The sequence below is a fragment of the Lampetra fluviatilis genome, chromosome 6 (assembly GCF_964198595.1).
Source record: "Lampetra fluviatilis chromosome 6, kcLamFluv1.1, whole genome shotgun sequence".
NCBI classification, from domain to species: domain Eukaryota; kingdom Metazoa; phylum Chordata; class Hyperoartia; order Petromyzontiformes; family Petromyzontidae; genus Lampetra; species Lampetra fluviatilis.
The window spans coordinates 1,111,209-1,130,612 of NC_136280.1; the positions used below are offsets into that span (position 1 = coordinate 1,111,209).

The 19,404-nt window shown below is 51.2% G+C and overlaps 2 protein-coding genes and 1 non-coding gene across 4 annotated transcripts; 2 read left to right on the forward strand and 1 right to left on the reverse strand.

Annotated features, from left to right (window-relative positions):
• Positions 1–1,777: 1,777 nt before the first annotated feature.
• Positions 1,778–5,460, forward strand: MRPL18 (mitochondrial ribosomal protein L18). Its single transcript, XM_078857428.1, has 4 exons — positions 1,778–2,043; positions 3,872–4,067; positions 4,631–4,862; positions 5,299–5,460. Exons 1-4 carry the CDS (start codon positions 1,947–1,949, stop codon positions 5,371–5,373), a joined length of 600 nt encoding a protein of 199 aa, XP_078713554.1. The 5' UTR covers positions 1,778–1,946; the 3' UTR covers positions 5,374–5,460.
• A 948-nt stretch (positions 5,461–6,408) lies between these two features.
• Positions 6,409–16,140, forward strand: PUS1 (pseudouridine synthase 1). 2 transcript variants are annotated; one of them, XM_078857420.1, is made up of 7 exons: positions 6,409–7,413; positions 10,255–10,392; positions 10,811–10,913; positions 11,309–11,433; positions 12,160–12,376; positions 14,157–14,527; positions 15,742–16,140. In XM_078857420.1, the coding sequence occupies exons 1-7, from the start codon at positions 6,751–6,753 to the stop codon at positions 15,784–15,786; spliced, it is 1,662 nt and encodes a 553-aa protein (XP_078713546.1). In that variant the 5' UTR covers positions 6,409–6,750; the 3' UTR covers positions 15,787–16,140. The 2 variants fall into 2 exon arrangements, with proteins under 2 accessions (XP_078713546.1, XP_078713547.1); XM_078857421.1 differs by having other exon boundaries at positions 15,745–16,140.
• Positions 16,141–17,354: 1,214 nt separating this feature from the next.
• Positions 17,355–17,426, reverse strand: TRNAA-CGC (transfer RNA alanine (anticodon CGC)). The gene has a single exon. It is a non-coding gene; the product is annotated as a tRNA-Ala (tRNA).
• Between the last annotated feature and the right edge of the window lie 1,978 nt (positions 17,427–19,404).

Sequence of the window (19,404 nt, forward strand, 5' to 3'; positions counted from 1 at the left end):
TTCACACACGCACCTATCGCATGCCAAACCTACCAAACAACGACAGCGGGGGTAAGCTTATCGTATTAGCAAATACGCAAATGTGTATTGCATATGCATCATCCCTCAGCCTGATCCAGACCGCTAGCTCAAAAACATTCCTGCGGAGGGAGCTGGTAGGGTTGCTGAACGTTGGGTTGCTCGGTCAATGGCTAGGGTCAACGGCGGCGTGGTGTATTCCGCAAATATGCCCGACTGTGAGGGCGGGCACAAGCCGGCGTGAGTAGGTTAAACGTTGAGCATTAGGGCACCACGGGGTGACCAGCCCCTCCCCACCCAGCCCCACCCTCCCCACCCAGCTTCTCCCCACCCTCCCCTCCACCCAGCCCCACCCCTCCCATTTTTGGATGCACGACGGACGGACGGACACATTAATCCCCTGTGGGCTGGTGTAACCAGGAGGTTCCTACCAGTATAACTGAATGTGTCCATGATGTCGTGAGTAGACCACCAACTTTAAAGATTTGAGAAGATGTTGCGATACCAACAGCAGAGAGAGCGATTAAACACAAACATCAGACCCCCCCCCCCCCCCGACTGATAGTTCATTGTCATTGTGATCTGGGAAGAGAAATATTCTACATCAATTACCGGATATAATAAACGTTCGGTTGGAGATGCTGCACACTGGATTTTGAATCCAGAAGTCACGGGTTCGATCTCCTGGCACGGCAGTTGTGAATTAAATGGTGCACTTCAAATTAATAATCCGCCTTTGTCAAAGCCAGCCGCGTATATGAGTTCAGTAGACCGGAGTCCAGAATCAGAATATTTATCCGAGAGAAATCCGATGAGCTAGAAAGCTCTTTTTCAGAGATGTTCAGTCGGGACGGGTCAGCAAGTTACTCCCCCCCCCCACCCCCTTTCAAGACGTCTGCGCAGCGTGGAAGAGGAGGCCAAAAACACCCTCTCGAGGGAAGCCCGTCTCGAGATGCCTCCTGTGGAGGCTCTTCCCGCAGCAGTGCCGCGGGCGAGCGCTTTCAGGGGCTGCGCCTTCACCTACACGATGTTGACACCGAGCGAGCCTCTCCTGCATTAGGGACTGTAGCGGCGTTTGTTTCATAGACGCGTAACAATGACGCGTGCACATGTTCGTGAGCCCTCCTTAGGAACGTAAATCCGTGTTTATTGCCAAAAAACAAAGCTTTAATGGCTTAGGGGCCGTTCATAAATGACGTCACGCACCTAGGGGGGTGGGTCAGACATGTGTGACGAGGGGGGGGGTGAGAAATGTGACGTCACATCAAAATGCGCAACTTTAAATAAAGATTGACAACACGTTCTACTTAATTAAATAGACTTTTTAATAAATGTTTTCTCCTATAACATCAGAGTGCAGCGGCACATTAAACACGCACTACAATGACAATAGTTTAAAGCGATTTGAAGCATGTTTTATTTGGGGGGGGCGGGGCAGAGCTTTGTGACGTCATATTTGAGGGGGGGTCTGACTTTGTGACGCCGTGTGACGAGAGGGGGGGTCAAAAATCGTCCAAAATCGCGTGACGTCATTTATGGACGGCCCCTTAACCAATGTCATGTTTATTAAGCAAGAGGATTACATACATGAAATAACAAAAAATATAAAAAATGTATTTACCAATAATTAATAGATTAAGTGTATCGTTACGTTAGTGAGTCTCGTGTCTATTCAACCATAAAAATAGACTTAGAATATTTAATAAAATAATCATGGTTGTGGATGAAAACGCGAAACTTGTGGGCACCGCGGAGCCGCCGTAGCCGCCAGGGGTGAGAGGTCACGGCGTGCGCCTTAGGTTTGACCCCGAGCCTCCGGACCCAGAGACACTCCGAGGGGACTCCGAGGGGACCCGGTGACCCCGTGAGACCCCCGGTGACCCCGTGAGACCCCCTGGAACCCCGCGAGACTCCGGGACATCCTTGAAATGCGTTTTGCCGGGGTGTGCCGCGGCCTGGCGAGGCGCGTCGGGGCGACTCTGGGCGGCGGAGGGAAGGACGCGGCGGCTGGTAGGGGCCTGGCAGGCAAGTCGTGAGGTCCTGGGGGTCCTGGGGGTCCACGGGGATCGTGAGGGGGTCCACGGGGAGCGAGGGGACTCGCAGGGGTACGCGGGGGAACATCGGGAGATGAGAGAGGGGAGGGGATCTATGGATACTCCTCAGGGGCACAACGGAACGCGCGCGAATTCGCGAGTATCGGGGGAACACTTGGGGGCATCGAGGGGATCCAGGGGGATGGGGAGGGGGTCCACGAGGGCACACGGGATCCACCGGAATCTCGGCGACGAAACTTTCATTTATTTTACCACGTAAGGCCCACTGAGCTATATCGCACTTTTTCACAAGCGACCTGGCCACAGAAGATAGGTCCACGAAGTGGCTTGTCGCGTGTAAATGTAAACAGACAAATACTTTAAACGCGTGGTGGTGATGTTGATTTTAAATGTGGAGGGGGAAACCGGAGGACCCGGAGAAAAATCCACGCGACCACGGGGAGAGAGAGACACGCAAAGTCCAAAAAAACAGCAGCAGCAGGCGTCAGGGTCGGGATCGAACCCACGACCTCTTGCGTACCAGGCGAGGTAGTTGACATCTCCTAGTCACCGACGCGACCCTCGGGACACACAGGGATTGGGTGTTACGGAGGCCACGAGAATCAAGATTCCTGGAGACTCACGGGGCTCGAATACACCATGGGTTAGGGTTGGAGACCTGGCTTCCCGAACCCCATGGGACCAGCACGGATTACCCGTGGGGTTTACGGGGACCCCGGTGATGCACGAGGGGACATGTTATTGACAGCTCTGTAAAGTGAATACGAGAGCCCCCTGTATCGTTACAAAACGTCAAATACAAAATTTCATTTCGCCGTTTAATCGGCACTTCTTGTTGTCCGCTTCATGTTGTGTTATTGTGCATCGCGTGGGCTAATTAAGGGAAATACTGCAGAGTTAACTTGAAATAACAATCGCGGGTGACTTGACTGTCAGTAAGAAGAATGCGCTCGTCTCGTCAAATCTAGGACGCAAAACAGGGTCGATAATAATTTACTTACACGAGTAGGAAAGGCACAACTCAGTCGTAGGACTGTTTCTCAGGAGGGTCCTGCTACAGCAGGTTTTTATTGGAAGACATTTTCAGCAAATTAATGACGAGTGTTTATTATACACGTGGGAGGAGGAAACCGGAGCCCCCGGGTGGAAAAAAACCCCTTCACGTGCAAGGGGGAAACACTCGATCCCCGCTGTACTTCAATCTCGTGACGAGCCAGGGTACGGCAACCTCCTCGACGCCCACAGGAAGGAAATTTCGCAACATTTTTGCGGTGATCCACCAACCCATGCTACTTCCTCCACAGTGGTGGCTTACAGAGGTGATTGGGTGGATGGGCGGCCACTATGTATGGCAGGGTGTGAAACGCGTCGGTGGGACTACACTTTGTGTCCAGCAGAGGGCAGTGCAACAAATCCATGTTTGTGCTGTACTGTGCTTCCCAGCTTCACCAATCCACTCTGACCAGCGTGGTGAAGTATGGTCATATCACCCCCATGGCTTTCACAGCGTGGGCAAGCCTTCACCGTTTGACACGGCTCTGTACCATCTTCTCTTTCGTATGGCTGATGTAGATGCAGAGCAACAACTGCAATTTCAGATGGCAGCCTTCACGGGGCCCACTCTGTTAAGTGAGAAATCGCGATGAATGGCGTCAATGCGGCGACCGGACATCCGATTATTGATCTCCCGGTCCCCAGAGCAACAACGCACGCTCTGTAAAATTATTCACACCCAATGCCTTTGCGAATGTGTGTCCCGCTGGTCTGATTCAACTGCCGCTGTCCTTTACCTGGCAAAGGAGGAGCGAGGTCGTCCTCCGGGTCCTCCACCCATTCCTTCGCCCAGCAGCAGCACGAAGAGGTCGGCACGGCGCAGAACGAGGCGGTGCGGCCCGACTTCGTGAACCGCAACCCCAGGAACCTGGAGCGCATGGCGCTCGCACTCAAGGACCGCGGCTGGGACACCGTGTGGCCCAACCGCTGCTACTGGCACCGGTGAGAGACTTCCATGGACCAGAATTAAAGGTCTGAGTGGTGTTGTGAAAAAAACCATGATAGTCCACGAATAGCCCGTGACTAGATGACATGGATTAGAGAAAATAAGCAGGCTAATGATGTCAGACTATTAAGAAAATTAACGGATTCTCAACAAATAACAATGCCAAAAGAGGCAGTGTTTTTACCTTAAAAGGAAATAACACTGCATGTCAAAGCGGTGTTTAAAGCACTGCTGCTAACTCAGTACCACCAAATAATCTGTTTTAATATTAAGGAAATAAAGTGGGTTTAAGCAGATAGGATTATGGCCAATGGTCAATAATTTCCTGATAGTTTCGTCACTTTTTGTTGGGAGAGACTCGGTCCATCACTTGCGCTCATTATGGACCAACGAAACTCACCACCATGGCTAACAAACAAAGAGAGTTCACACGCTGCAGAGGCAGACAAACACGCCAGGGGCACGCGGGGATGGAGAGTGGCCATGGTTGCCGCTTTAGACATGAAATATAAACCGGCAGAAAAATGAACGACGCACCGCTCACGGCCCACCCCTGCAGGCTGTGTCTGGATCGCACGCAGCAACACGTGTCGGCCTGGGTGGAGCACTGCAGCCGCCACGTGGTCGTCTCTGTCAGCACCCACGAGTGGGCCATCAAGCGCCACCTCCACAGCACCAGCGACGTGGCGGCCGCCGAGAACGTGGGCCGCGTCCTGGCGCAGCGCTGCCTGGAGAGCGGGATCAGCTACGCCGTGTTCCGCCACATTCCCTGGTCCTACAAGAGCGCGGCGGTACGTGCGTGCGTGTCTCTCGCTCCTTCTCCTCTGCCGCCCCCATAGTCTCAGATGCCCTTCCTTTGCCTGCATTCCGTGCTGTCAACTGGTCGCTGCAGGTTGGTGAAGGCGGTGGGTCACAGCATGATACAGTACAACAATAGATTTAGCTGCACTGCTTTCTGCTACCTACCATGTAGCCCCACAGCAGCCTATAATAACACTTGGGCGACCACAATTGTTTTCAATTAGAAACGCATACATTAAAACACATTATACTGCCCTCTTTAAATGTGCCATGTGTTTTTTATATAACGTTTGTATTTTGCTTGTATGTTTTATTCATGACATCACTCTTCTTCTCAACACTGGCACGATTGTGCAGTGTCTGGTCGTGGCGCGTGCATAATTGTGGAAGACAGACCGAGATTGAGACGAACTGTTGCCGTTGCAGGTGCAGAGCTTCAAGAAAGCATGCAAGGAGGGAGGCCTGGTGCTGAGTGAACCGCGACGCATCTTTGTAAAATAAACGTCAACGCATTAAACCCCCCTGCACTCTCTCACGTATTCTGTTGCTGTAACGTAACTCTTTTCTTTTATATATAAAAAAAAAGGTTAACTCTATTTTGTCTTCCGTCTTTTTTAAGTGCAGCTGGATATGAAAGATGAGGCGTCGCTGTGTACATTACAGACAATTCATCACAGTGACATCTTGATTTATGCTTGGACCCAGTGGCCAGTTGGACATTGTAAATGTTTCGCTGTTTATATTAGATTGCAAACTAAGTCGAAACTTTTGTATTTTATGTAGTCCATTCCAGTATTCTATCTCTAAAACACAGCATCTTGAAATGCGGTATATCCATAGTGCTGTAATGTTCACACTGCTGTATACGTAACTATATTATCTGGGTACGTGAGCACACTCCCAGACGGCCACTGAATTAAATTCCCGTCCACGACTAACATTCATGGAGAATTATATCTGAGCAACCACCTTCAACACACAACAACCCTCGTGGTGGATAGCGGGAAGGGATGCCTTTATCCAGCAGTGGACTGAGACAAATATCATAATCGAGCTCAAGAAGTCATGGATAAAGGCGGCTAAAGCCCACCACGCGTTGTACCCTCCTGCCAGATGCAATGCCTTTGTACATTATTACCAGAGGGATGTGGCACTACTGGACTGGAGCATCTTGGCACCAGACAAGAGGAAGTTGGAAACAAATTACAAGATGTGCAGTGGACATCTACGGGCCACTTTCCCGTGCATCGTGGTGATGATATTATTATTGCCATGAATTATTATTGTAATCAAAGTGTCACACAATGAGCCCTTGCAAGTTTAATCGCGGTGGCTGCAGGGACCGCCCCCCCCCACCGCGCGCCACGTGCTGCCCACGTGCGCCTCGCCGGCTCCGCGCGGCGGGGCCCACGTGGGCGCGCGCCGCCATCTTACTCAGGGGGCGCCACGCGCCCGCAGTCGACGCGGCCCCCCTCCCCGGGTCACGTCATCGAAACGTCACCCCCCCCCGTCTCGCACGTGCTTCGAATAAGAAGGAACCTTGCCCGAAACGTCGCTTTATACATCCCCCTCCACTAGTAAGGCAGTGTGATTGACGAGCGTGTTGCTGCAGCTTGTGCTCGCACACGCGGCTCACGGTACCCTGACCCAACGTGGCCGCCCCATTGCCTCGCACGAGGAGGCGGGCGGGCGGCCTTCCCGTCCACGCCGGCGGGGGCAGCGGCAGCGGCTGGAGCAGAGCCCCGCTGGAGGAGAAGACGACGGCGACGTGGAGGAGGAGAAATGAGGAGTTGAATCCCTAGTCCAGAGCACCCCCCCCCCCCGCAGCCTCGCCTCGTCTCCCCCCCCCGTGGCTCATGCGTCTTGGCTGCGCCCTGGATGCGGCAGGCGTCGCTGGTGTCGCTGCGCTGGTGTCTGCACCTCGGCACATTCCTCCGTCCACCACCACCACCACCGCCGTCGTTGTTGCTGCTGCTGCTACGAGGACACGCGGCGGTCCGCATGGCATCGCCGTGCTCCGCAACTCTCGCCCCTTCCCCTCCTCGTCCCCACACCTCCAGCCCGCCTCTCGCTCCTGACTGTGGCCGGGACGCGGTCGCTATGGAGAAGAACGGCGAAGCACGCGGCCCCGACGGGAAAGGGGACAGCCAGGGCCCCCAGGGCTCCCAGGGCCCCCAGGAAAAGGGGGACTCGAGGGGTCTTCACGGCAACGGGCACGGCAGGGGCCCGGCCCCCCTCCTCCTCCTGCAGGAGGAGGAGGCACAGAGTCGAAGGGGCCCCGAAACTAACGGGGAGGCGCCGGGCCCCGCGGAGAACGGGGACAGCAGCCAGGGGGTGCAGCAGCAGAAGGAAGGGGGGGGTTCAGTGGACTCCGAGGGGTCGCCTGTGGCCAAGAGGGCCCGGCTCGAGGGGGGCCCCGAAGGAGTCGAGGGGGGCCCCGAAGGAGTCGAGGGGGGCCCCGAGGCAGCGAGGAAGAAGTTCCCCAAGAAGAAGGTGGCGCTGCTCGTGGCCTACTCGGGCAAGGGCTACCACGGCATGCAGGTGCGGGCCCCGTGGGTACTCTGTGCTGGTTGTTGTTGGTGTTGTTAACCTCGTGGGTACTCTGTGCTGATTGTTGTGGTTGTTGTTAACCTCGTGGGTACTCTGTGCTTGTTGTTGTGGTTGTTGTTAACCTCGTGGGTACTCTGTGCTGGTTGTTGTGGTTGTTGTTAACCTCGTGGGTACTCTGTGCTTGTTGTTGTGGTTGTTGGTGTTGTTAACCTCGTGGGTACTCTGTGCTGGTTGTTGTGGTTGTTGTTAACCTCGTGGGTACTCTGTGCTGGTTGTGGTTGTTGTTAACCTCGTGGGTACTCTGTGCTGGTTGTGGTTGTTGTTAACCTCGTGGGTACTCTGTGCTGGTTGTTGTTGGTGTTGTTAACCTCGTGGGTACTCTGTGCTGGTTGTGGTTGTTGTTAACCTCGTGGGTACTCTGTGCTGGTTGTTGGTGTTGGTGTTGTTAACCTCGTGGGTACTCTGTGCTGGTTGTGGTTGTTGTTGTTAAACTCCCCCCTGGCCCTGGCTGCAGTTTGGTCAAACAAACGGCGGGTGGATTCTTGAGACGGTGTCGCCAATGTCTGAGCATCGGTGTGCGATTGGTGTGTGTGTGTTTATATACACGCAGGACTGTGTTTTATCGTCTGTTTATATCGTGTAGCGCTGTTGAGGTATGCTATGCAGTTTAACACGTATTAGGCTTTCGCGAACAATATCCATAATCGAGGTTTTTGTTGGGTTAGATCGCGTAAATATAATAATGTTGTGTCGTCAAACCCGCCACCACCCGACACAGCCAACTAGTGAGGGTTGTCACGTAAATGGAACGTGGCAATTCGTCACTAGTACAGCACTAGTGTATAGTGTAGTGTATAGTAGTGTATAGTAGTGTAGTGTATAGTAGTGTAGTGTATAGTAGTGTAATGTATAGTGGTGTAGTGTATAGTAGTGTATAGTAGTGTAGTGTATAGTAGTGTAGTGTATAGTAGTGTAGTGTATAGTAGTGTAGTGTATAGTAGTGTAGTGTATAGTAGTGTAGTGTATAGTAGTGAAGTGTAAAGTAGTGTAGTGTATAGTGTAATGTAATAGTACAGCACACCGGTGTGGCTGTTACAGGAACGAATTGGCCACGTTCTGTTGACGTGACAACCCTCACTAGCTGGCTGTGTCGGGTGGTGGCGGGTTTAACGACACATTTATATATTTACGCGATCTAACCCAACAAAAACCTCTTGACTATGTTGTGCAATCGGCAACCGATTCTGAGACATTACTTACATTGTACACTCCTGGATTTGCTCTCGGCTTGCGATGAAAATCAATTAAGGGGAAGCATTTAAAAAAAGTTTTATATTTAGCGACTCGTTTAACTTCTTCTCTGTTATACATTCATATCGTTTGTTGTTGTTGTAGTAGTGTTTGCTGTTGCAACTTGCTGACCCGCCCCTACGGGACATCTGCGAACAAGAGCCTTATAGCTCATCGGATTCCACCTCCAGCAGTCTAAATACAGACTCTTGATTCTGAAGGGGATGATGTGAGGCAATGGCCATAGGCACTTTGCTCCCGTGTAGCAGCAACTCATGATAATTCCCATGTCCACGTGTGATGCTGCTGCTGCTGATAGCCCAAGGAGCTGAGTGAGTTGGGGGGGCCACTTGGTAGGAACCAGTGAGGGAGAACAAACTGTGTGGCGACAATTTAAGCCACAAATCTCCCGTGGTAACTAACCCTGCTGGTGTGTAACTGCTCTTGAGCCCACAGTGGAGTTGTGGTGGAGGGTGCTTCCCATCGACCCCTGCCTGAGAGCTGCCCCCCTCTCGTAATGGGGGTCAAATTGATTTTACCGCGGGGTCCAAACCTTTGCCGGGTCTCCGAACGCTTACCACGCGGTCATCAATCTCGGGGTGCCACACAGAGGGGGACACGGGGTAGCCCGCGTCCCCCGTGACGTCTCGTAAAGCTGTTGGCACGATGTCAGAAAGCGTTCTTTTGATTTGCTAATGAGTGTGAAAGTGCAAATAATAAAATAATAATTCCCGATGTATATTTCATTTTAGATGCATTTAATATTCAGCATCATCAGCCATGGTCAATGCACTGCTGGACGAAGGCCTCAATTCCACCTAGCGTGTGCACACGAGCCGATTCCATACCTCTATCTCGCATTATACAACGCAATCCATTTCTTTCCAGATATGAGTATAAAATTTGCCTCCCTACATCATGTTTACCTGGGTGTGCGACTGCATCCGTCCATATGCCGACTGGGTCCTTGATTCATCACCGGGGTAGATTCTTCCATTTTCCTCCTCCGATTTTCCCCATCAGATGCCGCACTGGTCGTTGGTTTGATCTCCCGTCGTGGCACTTGAAACGGTGGGGCAAGTTTCCTAAGTCGCTCTGCCTCTGTCCACCTAGCAGTATAAATGGGCAACACCACAGTTCATCGATCTGCAGGTCCCGTGTGGTGGTGCTGTGGGTACTCACACATCTCACAACGTTTCGGAAGCAACACAAGCCTCCGTCATCAAGTGTAACTGCTCCAGTAAAATTGCTGTAGCGTATGCTACAGCGTCAGTTAATTTATTTTAAAAATTTACCTACGTGACTTTTTCGAAAAAACCAAAGAGTATGAATCCTTGCAGTCACGAAAACTTCAAATCTAGAACTCGCACATCTTTGCCATACGTCAACGTAGAAGAGCAGCCAAAAGGAAATACCCTCTAAAAGGGGACTCTTTTGAGCTCCCTCTAGTTGGGGGGGGGGGGGGGCCTCCCGCGAGGAGTGGCGCGAGCGATCGCGGGGCTGCTCCTCTACCGCTTCTCTCCGGATGGATGTGGCCGTCAGCGAAACGCAGGGAACGCGGCGTACCGCACCATCGAGGACGAGCTGGTGGAGGCGCTGGTGCGGGCCGGGTGCATCCCCGACAACCACGCCGCCGACATGCGCAAGATGTCCTTCCAGCGCTGTGCGCGCACGGACAAGGTCAGCGAGAGCGCACGCACACATTATTCCGCACCTCCGATTGGCACGGTTGGCTACATACGGTGCGAAAGCAGTTGAACGTACATACGTACACAGTCTCATTTGCACGGGTGACCAGGTTGTTGTTTTTGTCGTGCGAGAGAGACCCCATCGGCGGTAAGCGCGCTGCCCTACGAACCTGGCGATCCACGTTAAATTCACGGCCGTGGCTAATATCAGCGGCGAGTGCTTTATGAACCATTTCACTGACTGTCCACTGTGGTGAAGTATGGTCAGACAGGCCCCATGACTAAAACAATGTGGGGATGCTCTTCATCCACCATTGGATTTACAAAGGTTTGTATGTCATTATTATGACTTGCTATCTATATATAGTTGTTGTGCTAATGGGGTCTCTTGTTGTGTACGCGTCTGCTAGGGTGTTTCAGCCATTGGGCAGGTGGTGTCCCTCAAAATGTGGCTCATCGACGATGTTGTGAACAAGATCAACGCCCACTTGCCCCAGCAGATCCGCATCATGGGTGAGGACAAACTTGACCTTCACCGACCCCTCATCGTCGCCTCTCGTCGTTCCATGGCTAAACGTCGCCACCGTCCTTGACGATACAGCGGTGCAACAATCAACCCCAGCACCTCCGCACGAGCCGACCTCGTGGCTCCATTCCTGCGGCACGGCCTCTTGTGCGCTTTTCTTCCTTTAGCTGCCGCTCGGCACTTAGTCTCCTGCCCAAGTCCATTTTCTGTGTTTATGTTTTATCTGGTCCATGCCTCCTCCCCCCACGATTATCCCAGATTTTTGAGAGAGTTTACTCTAATCGAATGGCTTTAACCAATGTTTAATATCATATCTGTCCATACAGTCGCGTTGTTGGTAATTGGTGCGTTGTTTTCTCTCGTCCTGCTGTCACTGGGTTAGGCATGCAGAGGGTTACGAACGGATTCAACTCGAAGCAGCTTTGCGACGCGCGCACCTACATCTACCTCCTGCCCAGCTTCACGTTTGGGCCCAAGGGACAGGGCGAGTGGGACGGGGAGGGGGAGGTGAGAGACTTCCTGGCCGCGTGCATCCGGAGGCCGCCGTTATCAACGCAGGCGGGGTCTCGGCTGCTCACGCGATCAAATTCGGGGCAGACGTTCGTCGTCATCGTCGTCCGTGCGATTGACGTATTTCCAAAATTCCAAAGTAATGTTTTGTTTAACTCCCTCTCAGAATTGGACGTTATTTGTCCTGGTGAGGCCCATTGAGCTAAGCAGATCTTTTACAAGGAAGATCACAGCCAAAGGCCGTCGTCAGTAGTGGTGGCAGTGGTGGCAGTTATGGGACGTTGCAGGGTGGGAATGTGCAAATTAACCAGAGCAAAAAACAAAAGATCCACTAATCTTGCTAAAATCACTGCAAATAGGTTTGATGGTGATCGGGGTGGAGTGGTGGCACAGTGGTTTGTGCATTGTGCTACGAACCTGAATTCATTCCCCAACCATGGCTAACATCAGTGGCTAATATATGAACTCCGCACCTCCGATTAGCAAGGTTGGTTACGTACAGTGCGAAAGAACTTCAACATACATACAAAACCGTTCCAAGTTGACTCAGCCTTAAACGAGAACCCGGCGTGCGGTGTGTTAACATTCGCATTGAGGAGACTAGGATGGGTGGCTGGCCTTAACACAGCAGCTTGCCAACGGCGCTTGCCCCGGCAGTCTGCGTAGGCTACGTGGGTTATCTTCATCTTCTGCCTGTCACGTGACGTCCGCCTTGTGCGCTAGCGGGACACGGCGTGGGAGGAGAGCTTCCGGCTGCCGGAGGAGACGCTGTCGCACGTGAACGCGCTGCTGCGGCGCTACGTGGGAACTCACAACTTCCACAACTTCACGTCGGGCAAGGGCGCCCAGGAGGCGAGCGCACGGCGCTACGTGACAGAAGCGTACTGCCAGCCGCCGTCGCTGCAACATGGGATCGAGTTTGCGCTCATCCGAATCAGAGGTCCTCGCCACCCTCTCTGCCACCCAGCCTCCGCTGCTTCACTCTGTTTTGCTGTCATGATTCTCCAGCTGCCCAGGAAGCCGAGGGGAGGGATCTTCCGTGGCTGTCGGGGAACGGCACTAAATGCTCCTGAGGACACCTGCAGCGTGATTTTCCATGTTTACGTAGCGTTACTCACTGCGGCAGATTGCACGGTTTTCTTTATCCGAGTGCTGATCTACATACGCCTATGAACTAATCACCCGGAATTGTGCCCGACCTCGTGATATCTCAAACATAAGCGTGGGTTGAGTTTGGCTCATTGCGTGAATGGGTGACCACAATGCATATAGCACGCGTTAAAGGTGGCCGTGGAGCTTTGCCATGTCCTGGGCAGCAGAGGGCAGACGAGCAAAAGCTATTCCGTGCTGTGCTTCTGGGTCTATCCTCCCCACCTTCAATCTGTCATGATGAGTGGTGAATTATGGGAAAATTATCCCCGTGACCCACACGGTGTGGTGAACCCCTCATTCAGCAGTGGATTGACAAAAATGGGCTCGCATGTGCATACATTTTTATCGAACATAAGGAGAGGCATTGGCTTTGAATCTTATGTTCCCTGCCTCTGGAACTCCAAGTAATATCAAGAATTCTAGATTTGAAGCTTTCGTGACTGCAATGATTCATATTCTCAGGTTTTTTCGGTAAAGTCACGTAGGTAAAACATTAAAAGTAATGAAAGTAAAATAAAACAAAACAAAAATAAAAATAAAATTCACGACGTTTCGGAGGCAACACAAGTCTCCGTCATCAGGTGGGACCGTCACAGCCAGATTAGCTGCATCAAGTGAAGCAATGATTCAAAATGTAATCCCTTATAAGCAAGTTGAAGGGGGGGAGGAGAGGGGGGGGGGAGTTCATCAGAATGTGGTAGCCAATGAATGGAACGTATCGGGAGGGAGGGGGGTGGGAGGGGGAGGGAGCCAACAAAACATTTGGCGACGGCTTGGCCGCGGCTGCTGCGCACGCCAACACAATGGGCAGAAAGGGGGGAGGGGAGGTCTGATACACATGATAGAACAAAGGAACGAAAATGCCCATGTTTATAAACATGGGCATTTTCGTTCCTTTGTTCCATGTTTATAAACATGGGCATTTTCGTTCCTTTGTTCTATCATGTGTATCAGACCTCCCCTCCCCCCTTTCTGCCCATTGTGTTGGCGTGCGCAGCAGCCGCGGCCAAGCCGTCGCCAAATGTTTTGTTGGCTCCCTCCCCCTCCCACCCCCCTCCCTCCCGATACGTTCCATTCATTGGCTACCACTTTCTGATGAACTCCCCCCCCCCTCTCCTCCCCCCCTTCAACTTGCTTATAAGGGATTACATTTTGAATCATTGCTTCACTTGATGCAGCTAATCTGGCTGTGACGGTCCCACCTGATGACGGAGACTTGTGTTGCCTCCGAAACGTCGTGAATTTTATTTTTATTTTTGTTTTGTTTTATTTTACTTTCATTACTTTTAATGTTTTACCTACGTGACTTTACCGAAAAAACCTGAGAATATAATATCAAGAATGCTGGTGGCACAATCAAATCTTTTAAAATAAATTTTTTAAACATTTGTTCCAGCATGCTACCTTTTCAGTTGCCCTGCGGCGATCTGCAGATTGTATTTTATTTCACCTATAGGAAGACAAATGGGAGTGTAACACCGTCTCGGATACCGAAGCAACCCAGTAAACTAACATCCAATTTTGAACGATCGTCTTCCCCCCCTTTGTCAATGCCACCACCGTCTCAGGCCAGAGCTTCATGCTGCACCAGATCCGCAAGATGGTGGGGCTGGTGGTGGCGGTGGCGCGGGGCCACGCCGGCGACCAGCGCATGCAGGACGCCTTCGCCAACGACAAGCTCGACGTACCGAAAGCGCCGGGGCTCGGGCTGGTGCTCGAGCGCGTGCACTACGACCGCTACGATTCGCGCTACGCGGGCGACGGCGTGCACGCGGCGCTCGCGTGGCCCGAGCTGGCGCCGGCGCTGGCCGAGTTCGCCGAGCGGCACGTGCACGCGGGGATCGTGGCGGCGGAGCGCGAGGAGGGCAGCATGCGGCGCTGGCTCGGCACGCTGGACAAGCACGACTTCACGAGCAGCCTCGCGCGCGCCGTACACAGCGCAAGTCTCACACACGCGCACACTCGCGAAGATCCTCCGTGTAGCTTACAACTCGCTGTTGGGGAAAGTCCAGTTTTTGAGCACCAGTTAAGGCCACTACGCACAAGGGGGGTGGTGTGGCCAGCGTCGAACCCAGCTGCCATTGTCTCCCCAGTGGGGACGTTTAAATACCGCATTAGGTTACCCGTTTTAGGCTGAGTATCCCTAGGGGAGGTCCAGTACCAGTTCAGATATTCGTCACCGATGTTGACAGTGAGCAGGAATGGCGATGGGGGGCGGGGCTGCGCAGGCTTCGTGGCGCAGTGCGCCTCCCCTCCACATGTACACACAAAGACAACACGTGGTGCACAGCTTACGTAGACAGTGTGGGGGAGGCCTTTATACAGCAGTGAATTGATATGGTTTTTAAGAGTAATTATTGATAGGGTGCATTTAAAACAATATAATGCGGTAACTCGGCTGGCATGGTGGACTTTAACGGTAACGTATATGGGTGTGCTTGTTATAAACTGGCCATTATGCCGAATATCGCCCTGCTTTAGCGTTTCACAGCCAGCCGTAACTCTCAATCACTGTTTCCTGGTAGGCGCAGCATTCTTTAACCTATAAACTATACATGTAGATGCTGAATCGGCAAAAATCCAGCGGCCTGCAAAAATAAGATAATGGCTCCCTCACTTGATGTATGCATCTGTCCATTTGTCCATCTTCAAAATTGCCCATGCATCGCATGCCCAAGAAAATAACTTAAATCATTGTAAAACATGAGGGAGCGGGGGGGGGGGGGTGACGCCGTGGTTAGGTCGCTGTGCTCCGAACTCGGTGACCTGAATTAATTTTCCACTCACGGCTACCATCGCTTTGTGTGTAATATCAGAACCAGTGTACAAGCCTCCCCGCAGCCTGATTTCACAAAGCCACACCGACCGGGGGTGGGGAAGCAAGGTCAAACAACCTCCATGGCTTACACGGCATGGGGGGGAGGCTGTCATCTATCGGGGGATTAAAAATGTTTCTTCAATTACCTTTAAAACATGGCCCGCCCTGGGCCTTGCCTCAGTGTTCCGGTCTCTCCCCTTTCCCGTGTGTCCCCTACTTGACCCAACTCCACTTCCCATGCATGCATCTTCCCTGACTTTGTGCCTCACTAATGAGATGCGGTTGCATTTAAGCATTACATAAATATTGAAATAGTTGTTGTGAACCGTTTCCAGCAGGTGAAAAGAGAAGATTCGGACGGCAACAGCGAATCGGAGTGAAGTTGTGTTCGCCTGGACGAGGCTGGAAGATTTCAAAAAGACATCCCATTGTGGACGTTCCGATCTCACTGACGAGACCTGGAGTCATCAGCGCCGGCACCGCGCTCCCTTTTTAATTTTTCACAGCTGAGTGGGGAGCGGAGTGTCGCCGTGACAGTTTCTCAAAGGATTAAATGCTCAGAGCGTTTGTAAAAACACCTCTGCCCCTGTGTTATTATTTTTGTAAATTTGCGTTTGCGCTGCGTGCTGCCGCATTTGTCCGGAGTGGCGTTTTTGTTATTTTTTGTTGTTGAAATTCCGGTTGCATTTGTATTTTATCCTCCAGGGTTAATATGAAATGCACTTATTCATAAAAAAAAAACACCCAACATTTTTGTTTGCTGTAATTATAGTTGCTGTCTTTGTGTGTGCGAGTGCTTTGGGTTTGTGAACCATTAGAGTAAATACTTAATGTGCCACTGAAATTTTAAATATGTAGTGCCAACGGAGAAAGCACAACGTTTGAAGTACGATACCCCCAGTGAAGATTAAAATGTCCACATTAACTCGAGCCTATTGGCCCTTCAGAATCACCCAAATTAAGGAATACTGCAAGGGAAAGGAGGCAGAGCGAAGGTCGATCCTAAGCAGGGTTACTCATATCCTTGGACATGTAATCGAGGTAGGACTTGGATGGTATGTCCACGTGTTGAGAAGAGACAAAGACGATGCTCGGCTTCCGAGCGTTGCGATCGGACGAAATAAATACAGTCCTGGCTATTTGGTCATGGGTGGCCACCTCGCCTGGTCTCAAAGGTCATCTGTCGAGAAACAACAACAAGACAGAACGCCTCCACATATCCGTCCACAACATAACACGTTTTTTTTTTATTTTCCATTTGCCACACGGCCTTCTGGGAGTGCATGGCTTCAGCAACATTGGTTCTCAACACAAGCCAAACTCCGGACCGGTTTCAACATTGAGTGTCTCATCAGCAGTTCGGTTTGCTTGAGCTCGTAATGGTGAAATGCCACACGTTTGTAGGCAAGGACCATCTGTGTCCGGGCGAGTTGTCACCCCTTGACCGCACCTCCAAGTAGCACGGTTGGCTACGTACGGCGCGAAAGAGGTTCAACATGCAGTCGCACAGTGCAATGACCGTCCTTCACACACCAATGCCTGCCCGGGTTCGAATCCCCCGCTAGGGGGCGGTGAGGAACCGCACCTGACGAGAGAGAACTTGGCATGACTGCGCTGAAACGGATTTGAATCTTCAGCCAAATCATGACTGCCAGTTCCGGGGGCCCAGCCGGACCTATCTCGCCACATTAGCCTTCTTACACAGCTGTGTGAAAGGCGATTGGCTTCCTCGGTGAATTGATTTTGGTTGAATGCGCATCAAACATTACCAAGTCCCAATCATCGATTCATTTTATACGGGTGAGAACGGGGCGTGCGTAGTAGGCAAATAGGGAAATTGTCCATGTTTTAAAAAAATGTATGAACTTTACAATTTGTGTATAACAATTGCAAGTAAAGTGCCCGTTTGCCGCGAGTTTAAAGGTTTACGAGCGCCAAGAAAAAAGTGTGGAGATGCCGGGGATTGAACCCGGGGCCTCACACATGCGAAGCGTGCGCTCTACCACTGAGCTACATCCCCTGCCACGTGGACAAGGCCTCCCAGAAGCGTTAAGAACCACAACTGCCACGGTTTCCGCCAAAATCGTTTCATAATCATTTTGTCGTAATCTTAGTACGCATTTTTATAAATAAAACAACTACAGTTATAACGTCGGCGGGGATCGCAGCAGCAGTGTAGTGTTTTATAAATGAAAATATAATATAAATAGCGGCCGTGAGGGTAAAATAGCAGTCCTTCAATGTCCTACATTTAAAAAACGTCAAACGCACTTGCACTGTATTATTAGCGCAGTTGTAGACAAATTATAAATAAACACAAAGACAACGGTTTTAACGTCACTAACAGTATCTTAGCATTGTAGTCACGATTTATAAAACATACAAAACCCCATACCCCCTCAAAAATTCTCGCTCCCGCTTTAAATCGCGGCATAATCCCGCCCATTAACATTAACGATCCCACAAAACAATGTTTTAGACATGTAATCATCAACAACAGTGACAATCTTCTTGGTTCTTTCGGTAAAGTCACGTAGAAGGGAAATAATAAAATAATAAAAATAAAACAAAAAAAAATAATATTTCATTATGCTTTATAAAAATAAAACATAATAAAATAATAATATTTCATTATGCTTTATTTTTATTATTTTATTATTTCCCTTCTACGTGACTTTACCGAAAGAACCAAGAAGATGAATCCCTGCAGTCACAAAAGCTTTAAATCGAAACAGTGACAATATTAATCACAATAGCAATATCAGCAGCCGCCTGTTTACAGACAATTACCGCGTAGGCCACGAGGGGGCCTCCTGCCTCCCGGGCTCCGCGCGCCGAGGCCATCAACCTAATAGATTCGTTAATTATAATTTAATTTAACTTGTCAGTGATTATTATGATTATTACCGGGCTAATTACGATAATTCATCAAACGAGCCGCGTCAGCTCAACAGGGCGGCACGGCGCCGCGTGCGAGGCCTGCCGCACTCTGCTCGCCGCCTCCATCCAGCAGTGGAGGGCCACGTGGCCGCTTTTGGGCCACGTGCCGGAGTGGGGAGCGGTGGTGCAGCGGTCAGCGCGGCCCGGGGTTCCATTCCCACTCACGGCCGGCACCGGCGACGATTATCTGAACCGGTCCTGGGCCGCCTCCCCTAGGGTCGATGTGTGAACATCGACACCGGGGAGACAAAGGCGGCCGGGCGTAGATGTTGGCCATCCACCCCCTCGTGTGCCATGCCGGCCTTTATAGGGAGGTCTTTTTCTTTGTTGTATATCATGCAGTGCTGTATATTGTAGATGCCACTGGTTCTTGTTCTGTAGATGTAGATGCCACTGGTTCTTCACGTTCTGTAGATGCCACTACTTCTTCATGTTCTTCAGATGTAGATGCCACTGGTTTTTCACGTTCTGTAGATGTAGATGCCACTGGTTCTTCACGTTCTGCAGATGTAGATGCCACTGGTTCTTCACGTTCTGCAGATGTAGATGCCACTGGTTCTTCGTGTTCTGCAGATGTAGATGCCACTGGTTTTTCGCGTTCTGCAGATGTAGATGCCACTGGTTCTTTACGTTCTGCAGATGTAGATGCCACTGGTTCTTCAGGTTCTACAGATGTAGATGCCACTGGTTCTTCACGTTCTGCAGATGTAGATGCAACTGGTTCTTCATGTTCTGCAAATGTAGATGCCACTGGTTTTTCGCGTTCTGCCAGATGTAGATGCCAACAACGCCATCTATTTTATGGCGGTTGAACCAACGACTCTCGGTCCGAACAGGCAACTATAACATACGGGACCAGGTTTGTTCGTATCTCTGAAAGTTCGTAAGTCGAGTGTTCGTAAATAGAGGAGTCCCTGTACCGTGTAAAGTACAGGTAGTGGTATAGTATTAATAATAGTGTAGTAGTAGTAGTGGTGGTGAAGTAAAACGTGGGTGTTGACCACGTGGCCACAAGAGCGAGTGAGATGATCACGTGGTGCAGCTCCGTGCCCGCGTGC